General features: G+C 39.2%; 1 protein-coding gene across 6 annotated transcripts in view; it reads right to left on the bottom strand.

Annotated features, from left to right (window-relative positions):
• The window catches only part of LOC103461982 (protein diaphanous homolog 3), a 163,170-nt gene that overhangs the window by 53,010 nt on the left and 95,285 nt on the right, over positions 1–14,875 (bottom strand). For all 6 annotated transcript variants that reach the window (XM_008404407.2, XM_008404412.2, XM_008404411.2 and 3 more), the window contains one exon: positions 2,118–2,213. In XM_008404407.2, the coding sequence (XP_008402629.1) occupies positions 2,118–2,213 (96 nt within the window). The remainder of the gene's footprint in view (positions 1–2,117; positions 2,214–14,875) is intronic.

Raw genomic sequence — 14,875 nt, 5'->3', positions numbered from 1 at the left:
AGACACATGCACATTTGTGGCCTGCTGGAGGTCATTTTGCAGGGCTCTGGCAGTGCTCCTCCTGTTCCTTCTTGCACAAAGGCGGAGGTAGCGGTTCTGCTGCTGGGTTGTTMCCCTCCTACGGCCTCCTCCACGTCTCCTGGCCTGTCTCTTGGTAGCGCCTCCAGCCTCTGGACACTACGCTGACAGACACAGCAAACCTTCTTGCCACAGCTCGCATTGATGTGCCATCCTGGATGAGCTGCACTACCTGAGCCACTTGTGTGGGTTGTAGAGTCCGTCTCATGCTACCAMGGAGTGTGAAAGCACCACCAACATTCAAAACTGACCAAAACATCAGCCAGACAGCATAGGTACTGAGAAGTGGTCTGTGGTCCCCACCTGCAGAACCACTCCTTTATTGAGTGTGTCTTGCTAATTGCCAATAATTTCCGTCTGTTGTCTATTCCATTTGCACAACAGCAGGGCAAATTGATTGTCAATCAGTGTTGCTTCCTAAGTGCACAGTTTGATTTCACAGAAGTTTGATTTACTTGATTTACTTATTGTGTTGTTTAAGTGTTCCCCTTATTTTTTTGATGTGAACCGTAGGAATAACCCATATCGAATTCAGAGGTCGCGTTGTGGAGTGGTGAGAATGATTTATCTTTTTAAACGAACAATTATATGCGGAGTTTACATCTCAACACGCTGCCCAGCGTGTGGCTCTGTGTCTGTCTTCTCTGTAAAGTTTATGTCTGTGGTCCCGGTTGGCCGGAGAGTTTGGGGATAACGAGCAGCGTTAACCTCATCATGCAGGTTCAGCCCGGTGAGGAGCTTTCGCGCTCTCCGCGGATCACGTTGATTTTATATTATTTTATTATTATTTTTAGTATTATTTTTCAGGTTACACGATGCATCAAATCATATCAAATGCGTTGTCTACTTAGAGTTAATGCGCGTGGCCGCACGGAGATATGAGAAACTCCTCCCATAAACTCAACCAACCAAAAGTTTCTGTAACGATTAAAAACCTCAACAGACACGAAATGAAAGAGTTACTAAAACCACATTAGAAGCATTGAATTAAATCTCCCGTTTGTTGCGCGTACCCATTGCTGCGTAGTGCAGCAGATTACCGCATCATGCAGGGCCGGTCCACGGCTGCATGAGGCCTTGAGCAGACTTTGACTTAGGGGCCCCTCTTGCTGCTAAAATATCAGCACCTCTAACAACTTTTGTGTTAGATTTAGTGAAATATGACAGAAGGGAGTAGTTTAATTGGCCAGTCTAAAAAGCAATAAGTTATAATCGCAGTTTACCTATTTGTATTTGTAAATTCCCAGATTAAACTCACAGCAACAGATTGTTGCTATGGTAACAAAACAATCTAACTATGAATAGTGTTCTTTGACGTTTTACAAAGTAACCTTGCCAGCTCCTTAAAATCTTGCATCTAAATGTTGAACAATTTAAAATCTTTTAATTTATGTATGCCTAAAAACCTGAATTGAATCAAATTTAACAGCATTGATAATCTCAATAAACAAATTTTACATTTATGCATCTGTGGTCTGTTTTAAAATATTAGTGTTTATGGGGCCCTTGAAGCCCTTGGGGGCCTGATGGAGCCACTTACTTAATTTGGATTAAACAGAAGTGCAAATTTGTTGTTTTTAGTCTTGTGGGTTTAAATAGTATTTCACTGCAGATGTATTCTCGTAACATATAATTACACAGTAATGCTTTTACATTTCCTGTCAACTTAACATCTTTTAATACAAAAACATGGTGGACTGCCGGTGGACCGCCTTGACGCCCCGACCACCACGCTTAGCAAGTTTTCTGGGGGAAACCCTGGTTCATCTATTTAATCTCTCTAAAAGAAAGAATCAAGAAGAAATAAAAGTTTTCGCATGAACCATTAAGTCTATCTTGCATGTAACTGAAAACGAGAATAGAACTATGAAACTATCAGGATGCATTCATTGTGGTTTCCACCAAAAATGAACAGGAAAAAGGACAGGAAAAAAAAGACCTTTATAACCACTGATTTTCTAACATCCGACCTGAATTAGAAGAGGAGTATTAGATTTAATGGTCTGTATTTGGGGATAAATGTGAGATATAAGACTTACCTCTGGGTCTTGGCGCTCTCTTCCTACGCTCTCTGAATGCAGCTCCAGACTGCAGGGCTTCCAGCAAACTATCCATCACACCTGTCTCATCATTCTCTGAAAAAGACAAAGGAAGAAAAGAATGTTAAAAAGAAGAGATATTTTAAAACAAAATCATTCAGCATTTAGCACAACAGTTTCTTTTTGTAGTAAGTGTAGCTATACAGAGTGCAACAACATAGTGGAAGGCTACCAACAAGTAAAGAAGAAAAAAAAAAACTGTTAAAGTTTTAATTCTAGGTTTTCTACATGATGCAATCCAAGAAAGGTGTACAGGCCCTCAGCAATGAACTGAGTAAAGCCACAAGAGGGAGAGAACGCCAAAACTTCAGCACATATTCACTTTTTTGTTTATTTTATTTTTTTTAAAGAACTGGTGTATGCATTGAATTTAAACGATGTGACAGTGTGAATGTGTGGGTCCTCTCTAGGTACTTCAACTCCCCACCACCCCTTGCTTAGGTTAATTGACCACCTTCATAATTGCCACACACTAAACTAGTGGTTCTCAAATCCAGGCCTCGAGGGCCGCTATTGTGCAACATTTAGATGTCTTCCTGGTCCAACAAACCTGAATCAAATGGCTGAATTACCGCCTCAGTACGCAGTGAGCCCTGCTGTGTCATCATGTAAAGCACTTTGAATTGCCCTGTTGTTAGAATGTGCTATACAAATAAATTAGACTTGATACTTTGTGCTGCCTAATGGTGGACTGGCAACCAGATCAAGGTGTAACCATTAATTGTCATAAATAAATGGTAAACTTTCATTTTTAACCCAAGCGATTCCGGTTTAGTAAATCAGGTAATGGGTTATTTTTTGGCAACCTCATCTTTAAACATCAAACAAGCTTAAAATGAAACCTAACTCTAGTGTAGTAAATAAACCCAGCATTGGATTGGTCCATATGTGACCCAGTAATAGGTAAGCAAAATAAGCCAAGCATGTTCTTTTTTCAGTCAGTAGCTTTTTAATGTGTATGGAAGAACTGATTGGCTTAACAGACTAATAAACCTTATATATATATATATATATATATATATATATATAATTTGCATTATTCTGTAAATGGAAAGTCTGCACTGCGATGGACTGGTGACCTGGCCAGGGTGTACCCTGCCTCTCGTCCGAAACGTTCGCTGGAGATAGTAGGTACCAGCACCCCTCCTGACCCCACTAGGGACAAGGGTGTACAGAAAATGGATGGATGGATGGATGGATGGACAGTCAGTAATTCACTAAGAGAATACTGGTTTGAGCACAGCTTAGGAGCAGGACATATGAGGATGGCAGGGAACGAGAAGCTCCATGTAATAACATCAATAAGCGGAGATATAGCTCCACATAAGTAGTTGTTTTCTGCTGCTGCTTCAGGGTTTAAAGAATCACATATTGGAAAATTGTTTAAAACCTAATTTACAATCAGTCAGTCTGAATCAGAGCAGATGGCTTTGGCATTGAAAATAAGAAATGTTAGTTGTTGATCAACTGCTGTAGAGCGCTAAATGTTATGAGAACAGTACAGACTGCAGACACACATAATGAAGACTAAAGTATGGCTGCAACAAATCTGCAAATGCCTCAACTGGTTGAATAAAACATAATTTCTCGAGCCAAAATTGCTTGAGTCAATTTTCTTTTCCTTAACACAACTGCATATTGTTCTGCTGCCCTTTTTTGGCTTCATGGGAAAGGTCACATGTTTCTCAGGGGACAGTTATTGTGGTTGCACAACATGCTTCTGTTTAAGGTAACTGTCATAGATGGAAGGAGAAAAGGAACATAAAAGCTGAGGAAAACTGTGTCTAATATAAAGAAGAAGCAAACATCCTCAGTAAAAAAAAAATAGCTCATTTACAGAGCATTCATTTATCCAAGAGATTTGAGCTTCCCATTCTGAAAACGGCAGTCGCTGGGTCTGAGACGATACTCTACATCGAACCCTGTGGAGCTAAACTGAAAACAACTCAAATGGTACTGAACTGTACTCATCTGCAGTGACCGGTAGAGACTGGATGTCCCCGATTTCCGGGGACAGTCCCCGTTTTAGATTAAAGTTGTCCTCGATTTTAGCCTTCAATAAATGAGGAAAAAAATAGAAGAAAAATGTTGTGTTTCAACTACTATTATCGTAGCCAGGGGTTGAAAGCACAAGGGAGCATGCTGCGTACAACAGAAGCTGTTTCAACACACAGCAGAATAGAAGAAAAGCAGAGAGCGTTGCCTTTAAAAAAGACAACAAGACAACAAGGTAGAAGAGCAGAGCTGCTGACCACCGAAGGGGAACTGTCTTATGATCTGGTGTGTGTGAATCGACTTACTGGACTGATCCTTGCCATCATAATGCTTTGGTTCATGATTTAAAAGAATAATAATAAAAACAAACAGCTAAACTAACAAACATGACAACAAAGGATAAGAAGAGCACAGGGAGCAGCTGCTGCATGAGTTGGAGAGAAGGAGAAATCGTAACAAGATGATTAAAACAAACTCACACTAAGGTAAGATGTTTTGGAATTAAATGGTGGACTTTAGTTTATATTTTCAGAACTAGATCATTTCTTCTGTTGCACAGAAAAGCACAGCACAATCTGAAATGTTTATGATGAGTTTAAACAATAAAGTGATGAAGGGAGTTGAGTAGTAAAGTAACACAGTAAGTGGTGAAGTGTGTGCTATGCCAAACAGAGCTGTACAGTCAATTAGATGTTATGGAGGCTCAAGTTGAGCAGCCTGATGGCTCTCCCATACTTCACCCAAATCTGGATAGGAACTCTTACTGAGTTTTTATATCTTAAGAGTTTTACTATACTATTATTTGTGGTCTTTAAGTTTTATGAATAATGTTTTCTGCTCTTATTCTATTCACACGTTCATGGCTACCAAGCCAGATCGCCACATCTGATGGCTCTTCAGACAGGAGAATCAGAACCGGATATGAGCTCATGTTAGCCGACTTCCTGATCAGAGCTCACTCAACTCCCACTAGAACTACACAATATATTGCAAATACATTGTATATTTGCATATGTCTGCTGACACACATCCATCCATCCATCCATTTTCTTCCGCTTATCCGGGGTCGGGTCGCGGGGGCAGCAGCTTCAGAAGGGAGGCCCAGACTTCCCTCTCCCCAGCCACTTCTTCCAGCTCCTCCGGGGGAATCCCAAGGCGTTCCCAGGCCAGCCGAGAGACATAGTGCCTCCAGCGTGTCCTGGGTCTTCCCCGAGGCCTCCTCCCGGTGGGACGTGCCCGGAACACCTCACCAGGGAGGCGTCCAGGAGGCATCCTTACCAGATGCCCGAGCCACCTCAACTGGCTCCTCTCGACGTGGAGGAGCAGCGGCTCTACTCTGAGTCCCTCCCGGATGACCGAGCTTCTCACCCTATCTCTAAGGGAGAGCCCAGCCACCCTGCGGAGGAAGCCCATTTTGGCCGCTTGTACCCGTGATCTCGTTCTTTCAGTCATGACCTAAAGCTCATGACCATAGATGAGGGTGGGAACGTAGATCGACCGGTAAATCGAGAGCTTCGCTTTTTGGCTCAGCTCTCTCTTCACCACAACGGACCGGTACAGCGCCCGCTTCACGGCAGACACTGCCCCAATCTCCAGGTCTCACTGTCACTGACACACGTCTATTTATTCAATAATTAAGTAGTAAAAAGGCTTTTTGAATTGAAAATGTTGCTTCTGATTAAATTGTACCTAACAGCAGGTACAAATGCCCAAAACCAGGTAGGCTGGGATATGCAAGTGTGCAAGTGGATTTGAGCGGGCCCAGTTGTGGTGAAGACACGGAGTCAGAATCTCACATGTGTTGAACAAAGCTGGTGTGTATCTGTTAATGTAATTAGTACAGGAATTATTCTATGGAGTACCTCAGTATTAAAATATGATAGTTTCAGCTGTTTACTAAGGCCTTTCCTCAAAATGAATTAGATCTGTTATGAACAAAGCAACATCAAAGAGCGTTTCCTCTATATATGAACAAAATGACTCCAGATTAAACATGCATTTGAGACTTATGGTGTTTGCTTCGATACAAGGTAACAGGTTTGCTCAAGGCTGATGAGGGCAGAACTGGAGTGAGTTATTGACCTCTGAGATGCCTACAAGCTTCTCCCCTGACTCCTTTAAATCTTTTATGAGACGTAAGCTATCACCACCAAAGTCTAAATGTACAATGTAGCCTCCAAACTGAAAGTTTCGTCTTGTGTCGTGCACAAAGCAGACCTACAAAAACTGTCAATCACCACCAACGTACACCGTCCCTTGACATCAACACTCCTTTATACTTAAGATTCTGTATTGAGGGCAGAATGTCCCCTTGGTACTAGGAGGTGGTTATACTAAATCCCAACACAGAGTTGTGAAAACACCAGCACAAATTTATAATGACCCACTTCCTTGTCTGCTTGGTCCTCTGTGCACATTTTTGTGTTTTTCATTTGCAGCCCTCACACTCCTCCCTTTTGCCGATACGTGCCTAGTTCTTCATCATTACACTGAGTGGAGAGGCAGCTACAATTCCTGAGCAAACCAAACACTCGTCGTCGTTCAAATTTGTCTCCACTGCTGCTGCAATTTATCACAGGCACTGAGCTTTAAAATTTGCCACAAGACACACACACACGAGAAAAAAAAATACAGACAGCATGCACAGAAAGCAAAAAAAAAGAGCAGATCAATCTATCGCAACCTGCAGTGAGCGCCTTCTTGTGCAGAGCTCCGTTTGACTCCAGTTTTCAAGAACATGAAACATTTTGTGTGCCTCTGGAGGCGAGGAAAAACGAAGCCCTCGCAGATCTCCTGCCTTAGGAATATATGCTAGTAAAAACAGTCCAATTTTACACTCGACTCAGAAGCAATTCACACCGGCTGCGACACAAAACTCCCTCACAGAACACAGACAAAAGGTAAAGACCAAAAGAACATATATTTATATGCTCAATGCCACATTTTCACTAACTGAAAGATCACAGGCGTTTCACATTGGTAGTAATGGTGGAAGGACACATGGCAGCAGAGTATTAGTCAAGCTAGCTGCTGTGAAATGGCTTTGAAACAGCCCTTCAGTCTGTGAAAGGACGTGATGTTGAGAACTCAGACAAAAAAAAGAGGCCAGAGAGAAGGACATCAGCAAAAAGAGATATTCAAACCATTGCAGCTAAGCTACTGATTAGTGCTTTGATGTGAATAACTTATTTTGTTTTTGGAGTTGATATGGAGACTGTCATAATTTGATTGCAATTTAGATAGAGGCATGCTTTAAACATGGCAAAAAAGAAAACCTTCTAACCAGTCAATACCTGTTACAGATGTATAAATGGCATTTACCTCATGTTCACAACTTTGTTTTTGCAAACTAATAGCAGGCTCCAACTCCTAAGCATATAAATGCCCAGTGTGTAATGGCAAGCTCAATAAAAAAAGAAAAAAAAGAAAAAGTATTGGGATACAGTATATGCAGATTAATGTGCTAGTGTAAGTGTACATGGGCAGGGGCCAGATCTGCCGAAAGATTCAAAAAGGGAGCAAAATCAAGATGAAGCTGGACCTTCACCTCAGGGGGAGAAGGAGCTGCAGCTACCCTCCTGTCTGAAGTGAAACTTCAATCACCATCTATTTAATCAGGGCCAGTTCAGGGCGGAGTTTTTCTATTGTCTGGACAAAGAGTCTGTGTGTCGCTGTCTACTCTCTATTCAGTCTAGGACTAATGTCTCCAGCCACTTCACTCAACAGCACGTGGTACTTATCATCAGGACAATGACCGAGTTGTAACCACCAGCGTGTAACTGAGGTGGGCTGGACAAAAAAAGTGGGGTGGGGAAAAAAAAAAACACAGTGTTAACAGGGCTGAGATGGCAAAGTTGTGGAGAGAGAAAATAACATGTCTGAGTACAATGAATGCAGACACACTACTGTGGTCTTTCTGAGACACTTGGAAGACAAATGGTACAAAAAAACAGTCAGTCTTTCTTCTACTTTGGAGAATACCTTTTATTGGACTTAACTGATATATTGGCAACAAGCAGCAAGCCAGTTTTTTTTATGAAGACAGGGACAAACTCAACAGCACCTGAACTTTGCATCTGATCACTACAGATGCACAGTAATAAGAAAATGTTCTTATGCATTTTTGTTAAACCTTCGTCCAAAAAACTAAGAAAAAACAAAGAAAAAACAAAGAATTTGAAAACATCTTTAATTATTCAGTTAAAATCCCATTTATTAAACTGGGACAAAATGTTTCAGTCCTCAACTAAACTCAAAACTTAACTCCTGATAACTGGTGTTGATGTATTTGTCCGTGATTTTAGGTAAGCCGCACCAACAGGGTTGTCTAGCTGTTTTGGTTGAATTTTGCGCTGCCATGATTTTCAAATTGCTGCCTTACGTTTCCATGTGTGACTTGTATAACTGCATTTTACGCTGTTCACATTATTTTCAAATTTACATTTTCATTTGGTTTATTCATTTAGATTTTGTTTTCAATGTGCTACAAATACATTAAAACAAGATGTCACATAAAAGATTGGGACAGCACTATGAAGAAAAAACAAAAACAAGCCAACACACACACGCGCACACACACACACACACGCACACACACACACACACACACGCGCGCACACGCACACACACACACACACACACAAAAAGGTCCTTGCTGACTGAATTTAGACCTAAATTTAATTAAACTTCAAGGGTTCTTCAGAACACAATCTGCTTGTAAATCCATATTCTTGGTTAGAAATAAGACATTTTCCCCAAATAATGGCTTGAAACTTTGACCGTGTAAAGGTTTATTAATTAATAATTTAGGATATTCCCAAACAGTCCAAGTGCTTTTCAATCTTTGTAATGATGTTCAAATGAAAGAGGCTGTATTGACTGCCACATCATTTGATCAGCTCTTTACACTGTGTGGGAGAGAGCCGCACATTGAACACGTTTTTAAATCATACCACTTTTAAAGCAAAGCGGGAATTTTTCACTTCAAGGCAGGCCAAATGTTTCTGTCTGCAACACAACTAACTGGGACAGTACTGAAATATGTAATGGGCAAAACTGTCAACAGCTCATATCAAAACACTGCACATTTACAGGAGGAGCAGAACAGTTTGTTGACAAATGAAGCTCTATCTCATCACAGATATCTTCCACATTTAGAAATAGAAATGCTAAAGCTACATAAGTATTTCGATGAGCTGTTAGAACATTATTGTAGCTGAAATGATGAAGCACCTGTCTTGCGCCAACTCCTGTCGGTAAAATAAAATTAAAAAGCTGACCCCAGGCCAAATAATATTAATGTAGTCTATCCAATACTGATGACATGTTCTCTATTATTTTCATCCACTGTATATTTATTTAATTTAATTGGTTTTGTTTTGATTTTATTTTTATGGTGTGTTAGACTGCATTGGCATCAGAAAACAGCCAAGGTTAAAATAACCGGTTTGATAATGGGGTAAAAAAGAGCCATGTTGGAAAATGTGGCATTTCTAATTTAGTCAGACTAAATGAAAATGACTTGTGAAATGGAAATGAGAAGAAATCGTTCAATTGTTAAAAATCTGTAAATGTCTTAGAAAGCTGGATAAGCCTCAAACATTTCTCACATTTTGAAGGAAAACAAAACAAGTGGCTTTGCAGTGTTTGACTAAAGTATTTGGATTTTGTTTAACTGGAAGATCTAGTCAGTTTTGTATTTAATAACATGGCTTGTTACTAGACGGGTTACTTTTTGAGAGAAAAACGGTCGTAAGTACATTCTGGATTAAAATGAAGAAAGACATTTAATAAATCTCATCTGTTGACAGACTCTTGTTATCTTGTTCTTTTCTTAATTTCAAAGCTGCCATTTAATACCTTGTCAGCTTTTTTTTTCCATTTCACACATGAATGCATGAGCCTATACCTTACGCTTCCAAAAGCATCACAGATGCTGCTTCTTGAATGGACCTCTGCTTTCGCTCATTTTTCTTATGCTCCTCGAATATTTTTAGCATCCTTGCATGCATTGTTGCATGTCGTGCTGTTCTTCTATTTGACATCTTAATAGTTCATCGCTTGTAGCCATGTAGAGAATGTTAAATAAAGCTCTGATGTGTAATTTGTCGCTCCACAAACAGTTCTGCTCCTGGCCTACCCTGGGAGTTAATGCAACAGATTTGTCATACACAAGCCAGGCACAGCTTGAGGAGGAGGAAAAAACACCTATTCAATCTGAATTTCAATCTCCATAGGGCTCTATGCAAATGCACACAAGCTGACGCTCCCTCTCTCTCAAGTTGCCTGAACACACTGATGGCAAATCCAGGCGGCACATTATAGTGTATGTAGAAGCCCAGGCTGGCAGGTAAAAGGTGGTGGGAAATGAGAATGAAGCGGGAATGGTCTTACATTTCAAGAATGCATAAGCAGGCAAAACTAAAACCAAAATAAATGCAGATACTTGTCGCAGGTAAGGAAGCAAAAATCCATTTTGATCATTTCCTCCTGAAACCCCTCTCCTTCCCCCCCCTTCTCGTCTCTCATTGCTGTGCCCTTCAGCATAATGTGGATACAGAGCCTCTCGGAGGCTTTTTAGGGAATTGATGGATAATCAGATGATTACATAGAAAATCTCCATTGAGGACAATCCTTCCCGACAAACAAAGAGAAAGCTCTTTAGTTAATAAATAGGCTGAGAGACAGACAGAGGGAGTGTGTTTGAGAGGGACTAAGTAAATCCTGTCCTAGGCTGACAGTGAAGAGCCAACTCTCAATCACAAATTTAGTTCATCCAATCTGCCCTTGTATGCATATGTATCTGTACATATGTGCGTATGGAACACATTCAGAACCAGATATTTGTATTGTATAAAGAAATAACCATTCATTTCCTGTTTAGCACCAAATCAGAATCACATTTTGATTGTTTTATGTCAGTTATGATTTTAAAAAATTGTCTTCCATGCCAGAACAATGAGCAAAAATAATATTTTAGAGAATTTCTTCACATTCAGTTTACATAAACTAAAACAGGGAAAGGTCATATGATAATGTCGTGACTTTGTACGCTTCTAATTAACCTTCATTTTAAATGGAGACAGCTGTGGGGTTTATTTTTAGGCAACACTTACACCACACTTCTCCTTTTATCATTGAAAATTCAAGAAAATCAGCCAATACATCAGGAAAAGAGCTGTGGAACGCAAAAAGGTCTGGCTTCTCCCTCAATAGAGTTTCTCAATGTCTGAAGTTGTCCTTTTTGTCTGTTCAAACAGTATAAATACCAGTCTAGACGAACATGTTTTGGTGTGAAATATGCAAATCAACCCCAGGACAACAGCAAAAGACCTTATGAGGACGGTACTTGAAGCTGGTAAGTGTGTCTTCATCTACGTGACTAATGATTACACTACTTCAATCAAATACAATGGGCCAAATTTCCACCAAACTATTGTGAGAAGCTTGTGGAGGGATATACAAAATGTCTGACTCAAGTCATATAGAAGAAACTTCTGTCAAATACTAACAACATATCTGTTGTGGCCATTTATGCAAAATTTTGTGAATTGTAATTGTTAACAACTTAGTTTTCTTCTTTGGGCAGTTAAATATATATTTAAGTTAGTTGAGAACCAAAATCTGTGTGCATATTCCTGCAACTTCATAGATTTCAAATAGCTTACAAAATCATCAGAGAATTTTTCAACACATAACCACTATAAATAATAAATGTTTGTTACATCTGTATTCACTGAATGCATTTGATTGCATGCTTCAAGCAACGTTATCTAATCAAAAGTTCTCATCGCTCCTCCGTCAAAAAACTGTCAAATCTGAGTGATTTGAGGTTGACCCAAGTCATGCAACATTTATATGTGAAAATGTAACAATAATAAAAAAACACTGAAAATCTTGGATACCCATTATTTCATATGCCTTAAATGTTAGGGTGCTTAATTAACCTCACAGGCAATACCTCAAGCTGACAACTTGAAAGCTCTAATAATCAGTCAATGGAAATCAAAGTATAGTTTATACACAATCCATAGTGGCCTACAGGAGCAAGAGTTTTGAGTTTTTTCCATTTGCCAGGATTTTTGGAATTGATTATCCACACAATTCAGGCTGACGTGAGTCTTATACATGGACAAACACAATCTGGCTGAACAAATAATACACAAATAATGTATTTGGCTATTGCTTTCTTTTATAAGAAAACTTTTCACTCACAAAAGAGGCAGAGAAACAGGTGACATACTGAGTTTAGTAATTCATAGAGGCGCATATTTCAGAAACAACCTTCAGAAGCACTTTTCTATTGCTGCTTTTGGGATTTTCACGACAATAAAGAGGACTTATGGACCGTTCTTTCCTTAAAGCTGTTTCTTTTTACTTGCATTTCTGGGACGCCTTGATAATGTCAAATAGTCCACCTAAGGTTATGCCATAGCAACTCAGTTGGATGAAGGTCAGGATTCTGACTAAGACACTTCAAAACAAGGTCTTTTCTTTCTAATCATTCTGTTGATGCCTTACGTGTGTGCTTTATGTTGGGGTCTTTTTATGTCAAACATGCTGCATTTTGCTTAAGGTCAGAGAAAGGTTTATATAAACTGTTCAATAAAATTCTTCCAAAAACTGAAGGTCATCGTGTTCTTAAATATGAAAAACCATCAAAGCCGAGAGTCAAAACAAAGAACTATATAGAGATAAGAAATAAACATAAAAATCAAGAGATACTGACTAAATGCTAATCTGAAGTTCAACTGTTACATAAAAGCCAATCGGAGTGGAGCTTCAGTCAATCTGTGCCGAATGGCAGTTGATACAGGATGTCCAAATGAAACAGAAACAAGGCAGATGTTTATGTTGTAGCCAAGATTTGGCATGGTTTGACTGGACAGTATGGCCACAACAGTACTTTGGCCTGTTCACTAACTTCCACGGGAGAGCTAAATTGACTGGCATAAAATATTTTTAACCTTAAATACTCGTTCAGGCCTCTCTGCCTGATACAACTGCTCTGCCAGCCTTGGATTAGGCATTAAAACTAGCTTCTTGGCTCTCCAAAGCAAAACAGGGCAAAAAACAACTAGCAGGTAGATGCAAATTCTCGGCCAAAAGCTAGAGAAAATCTTCCAGAGAGAAAGGTGGGGTGTTCAGTAAGTTCATCGTTCTGCAGTTTTGTTTTTATAATCGTGAAATGTAAAATCAAGATCATCATAAAGCAAGTGTAATTTCACCACATGCCAAAGTTTTTTTTTTTTTTTCTCCTCCCCTTTTGGTCACGTTATTGCCATTTTGCTGCATTTTGAGTCACACCTCTTTACTAGGGGAAAACAACATTCTATTGGTCAATAAAATGCCTTTACAAAAATTTTAACATCAATTGTTATTTTGGCAACATCACAGCACTAATACCTTTTTGAAGACTGAAGCCCAACTCTCACCAGCAGATATTTGATGCTGTAAAAAAATATTTGTTCTCCTACATATTTACACAAAAGAGCTGTTTGAATGATTTTTATTTCAGGAAAAAGGCTATCAAAATCAAATTTGCCCTGTGTGAAAAAGTAATTGGAGGCCACAACAGCCATGAAGTGCCTGCAATCACTGGCAAAAACTTTTACATTGCCGTGGAGAAGAACAGACCTACTTTTCTTTGCATAATTGTTTTAAACCACTACACTTCATAAGCTACCAATCATGAAAAGGTTCCCACTGTTGGATTTTGTTTCTTTAGTGTGTGTTTGTTTTTGTTGCTTTGTGTTTTTTCCCTACAGCTGGTACTCTTCTCTTTGCAAAGCTTCCAGTCTCTATTAAGATTTATCTGAAACAGATATGACAATTCTGTACATGTGGATAATTTAACAAAGCTTCCCATCAGACTGTATTTGGTGTGAATTTTCTTATGATGGATGAACTTCTCTGATCTTTTAACCTTTAATGTTGGCCCAACGTTTGGATTTTTGGCTTATAAATGCACTATTAAACAGAATCAGCTGTTTTAAGTGTGTTGTCACGGTTTAGCATCTGTGCATTTTGTTGTTCAGATGTTTAGGGTTGTCACATAAATCCTAGTTCACACAATAATTTGTGCACATTATTGTGTTGCTTCACAATAATTTCTTCAAAGTATCTTTTTTATTTAATCATAAACAGAATTATAAACCCAATACCACACTACAATATAGATATCTCAATAGCATGTAGAAATTATTGATCTATATATTTAGCTCTTTAATTGTAAGTTTAATGAACTATTAAGATACCTACATGAATAGCATTAAGATTTTTGTAGTTTAGTTTTACTTAAACTACTGCCTTGGATCATGACTGTATAATGGACAGCGACAGACTGACTGGCATCTAAAAACATGTTCTCTTCATGTCTTGTAAATACACTGATAAAATTATTAGATCAGAATAGTGTTACTTAAAAGACGAGGACAGTGTGGTTTACACTCAAATTTCTTCCTTTTAATGTGTAATTTCACCTCATAGCTCAGAAGATGAAGTATGCTTTCCACCAACTGGAAGGTCAGTGGTTCGACCTTCACTGTATAAAATGTGCGAATGGGTTAATCTGGCATGTACCAGCCTGCACAGTGCTTTGGCTGGCCCTAACGACACAAGTAGCAAAAATGTCTACGTACAATTATGTGCAATCAATCAAATTACACACACATTTATTTTCTACAGATGTGGCTTTTTGTTCT

Source organism: Poecilia reticulata, linkage group LG3 (genome assembly GCF_000633615.1).
Source record: "Poecilia reticulata strain Guanapo linkage group LG3, Guppy_female_1.0+MT, whole genome shotgun sequence".
In the NCBI taxonomy this organism is placed as follows: Eukaryota; Metazoa; Chordata; class Actinopteri; order Cyprinodontiformes; family Poeciliidae; genus Poecilia; species Poecilia reticulata.
This window is presented reverse-complemented; position numbering and strand designations above follow the sequence as displayed.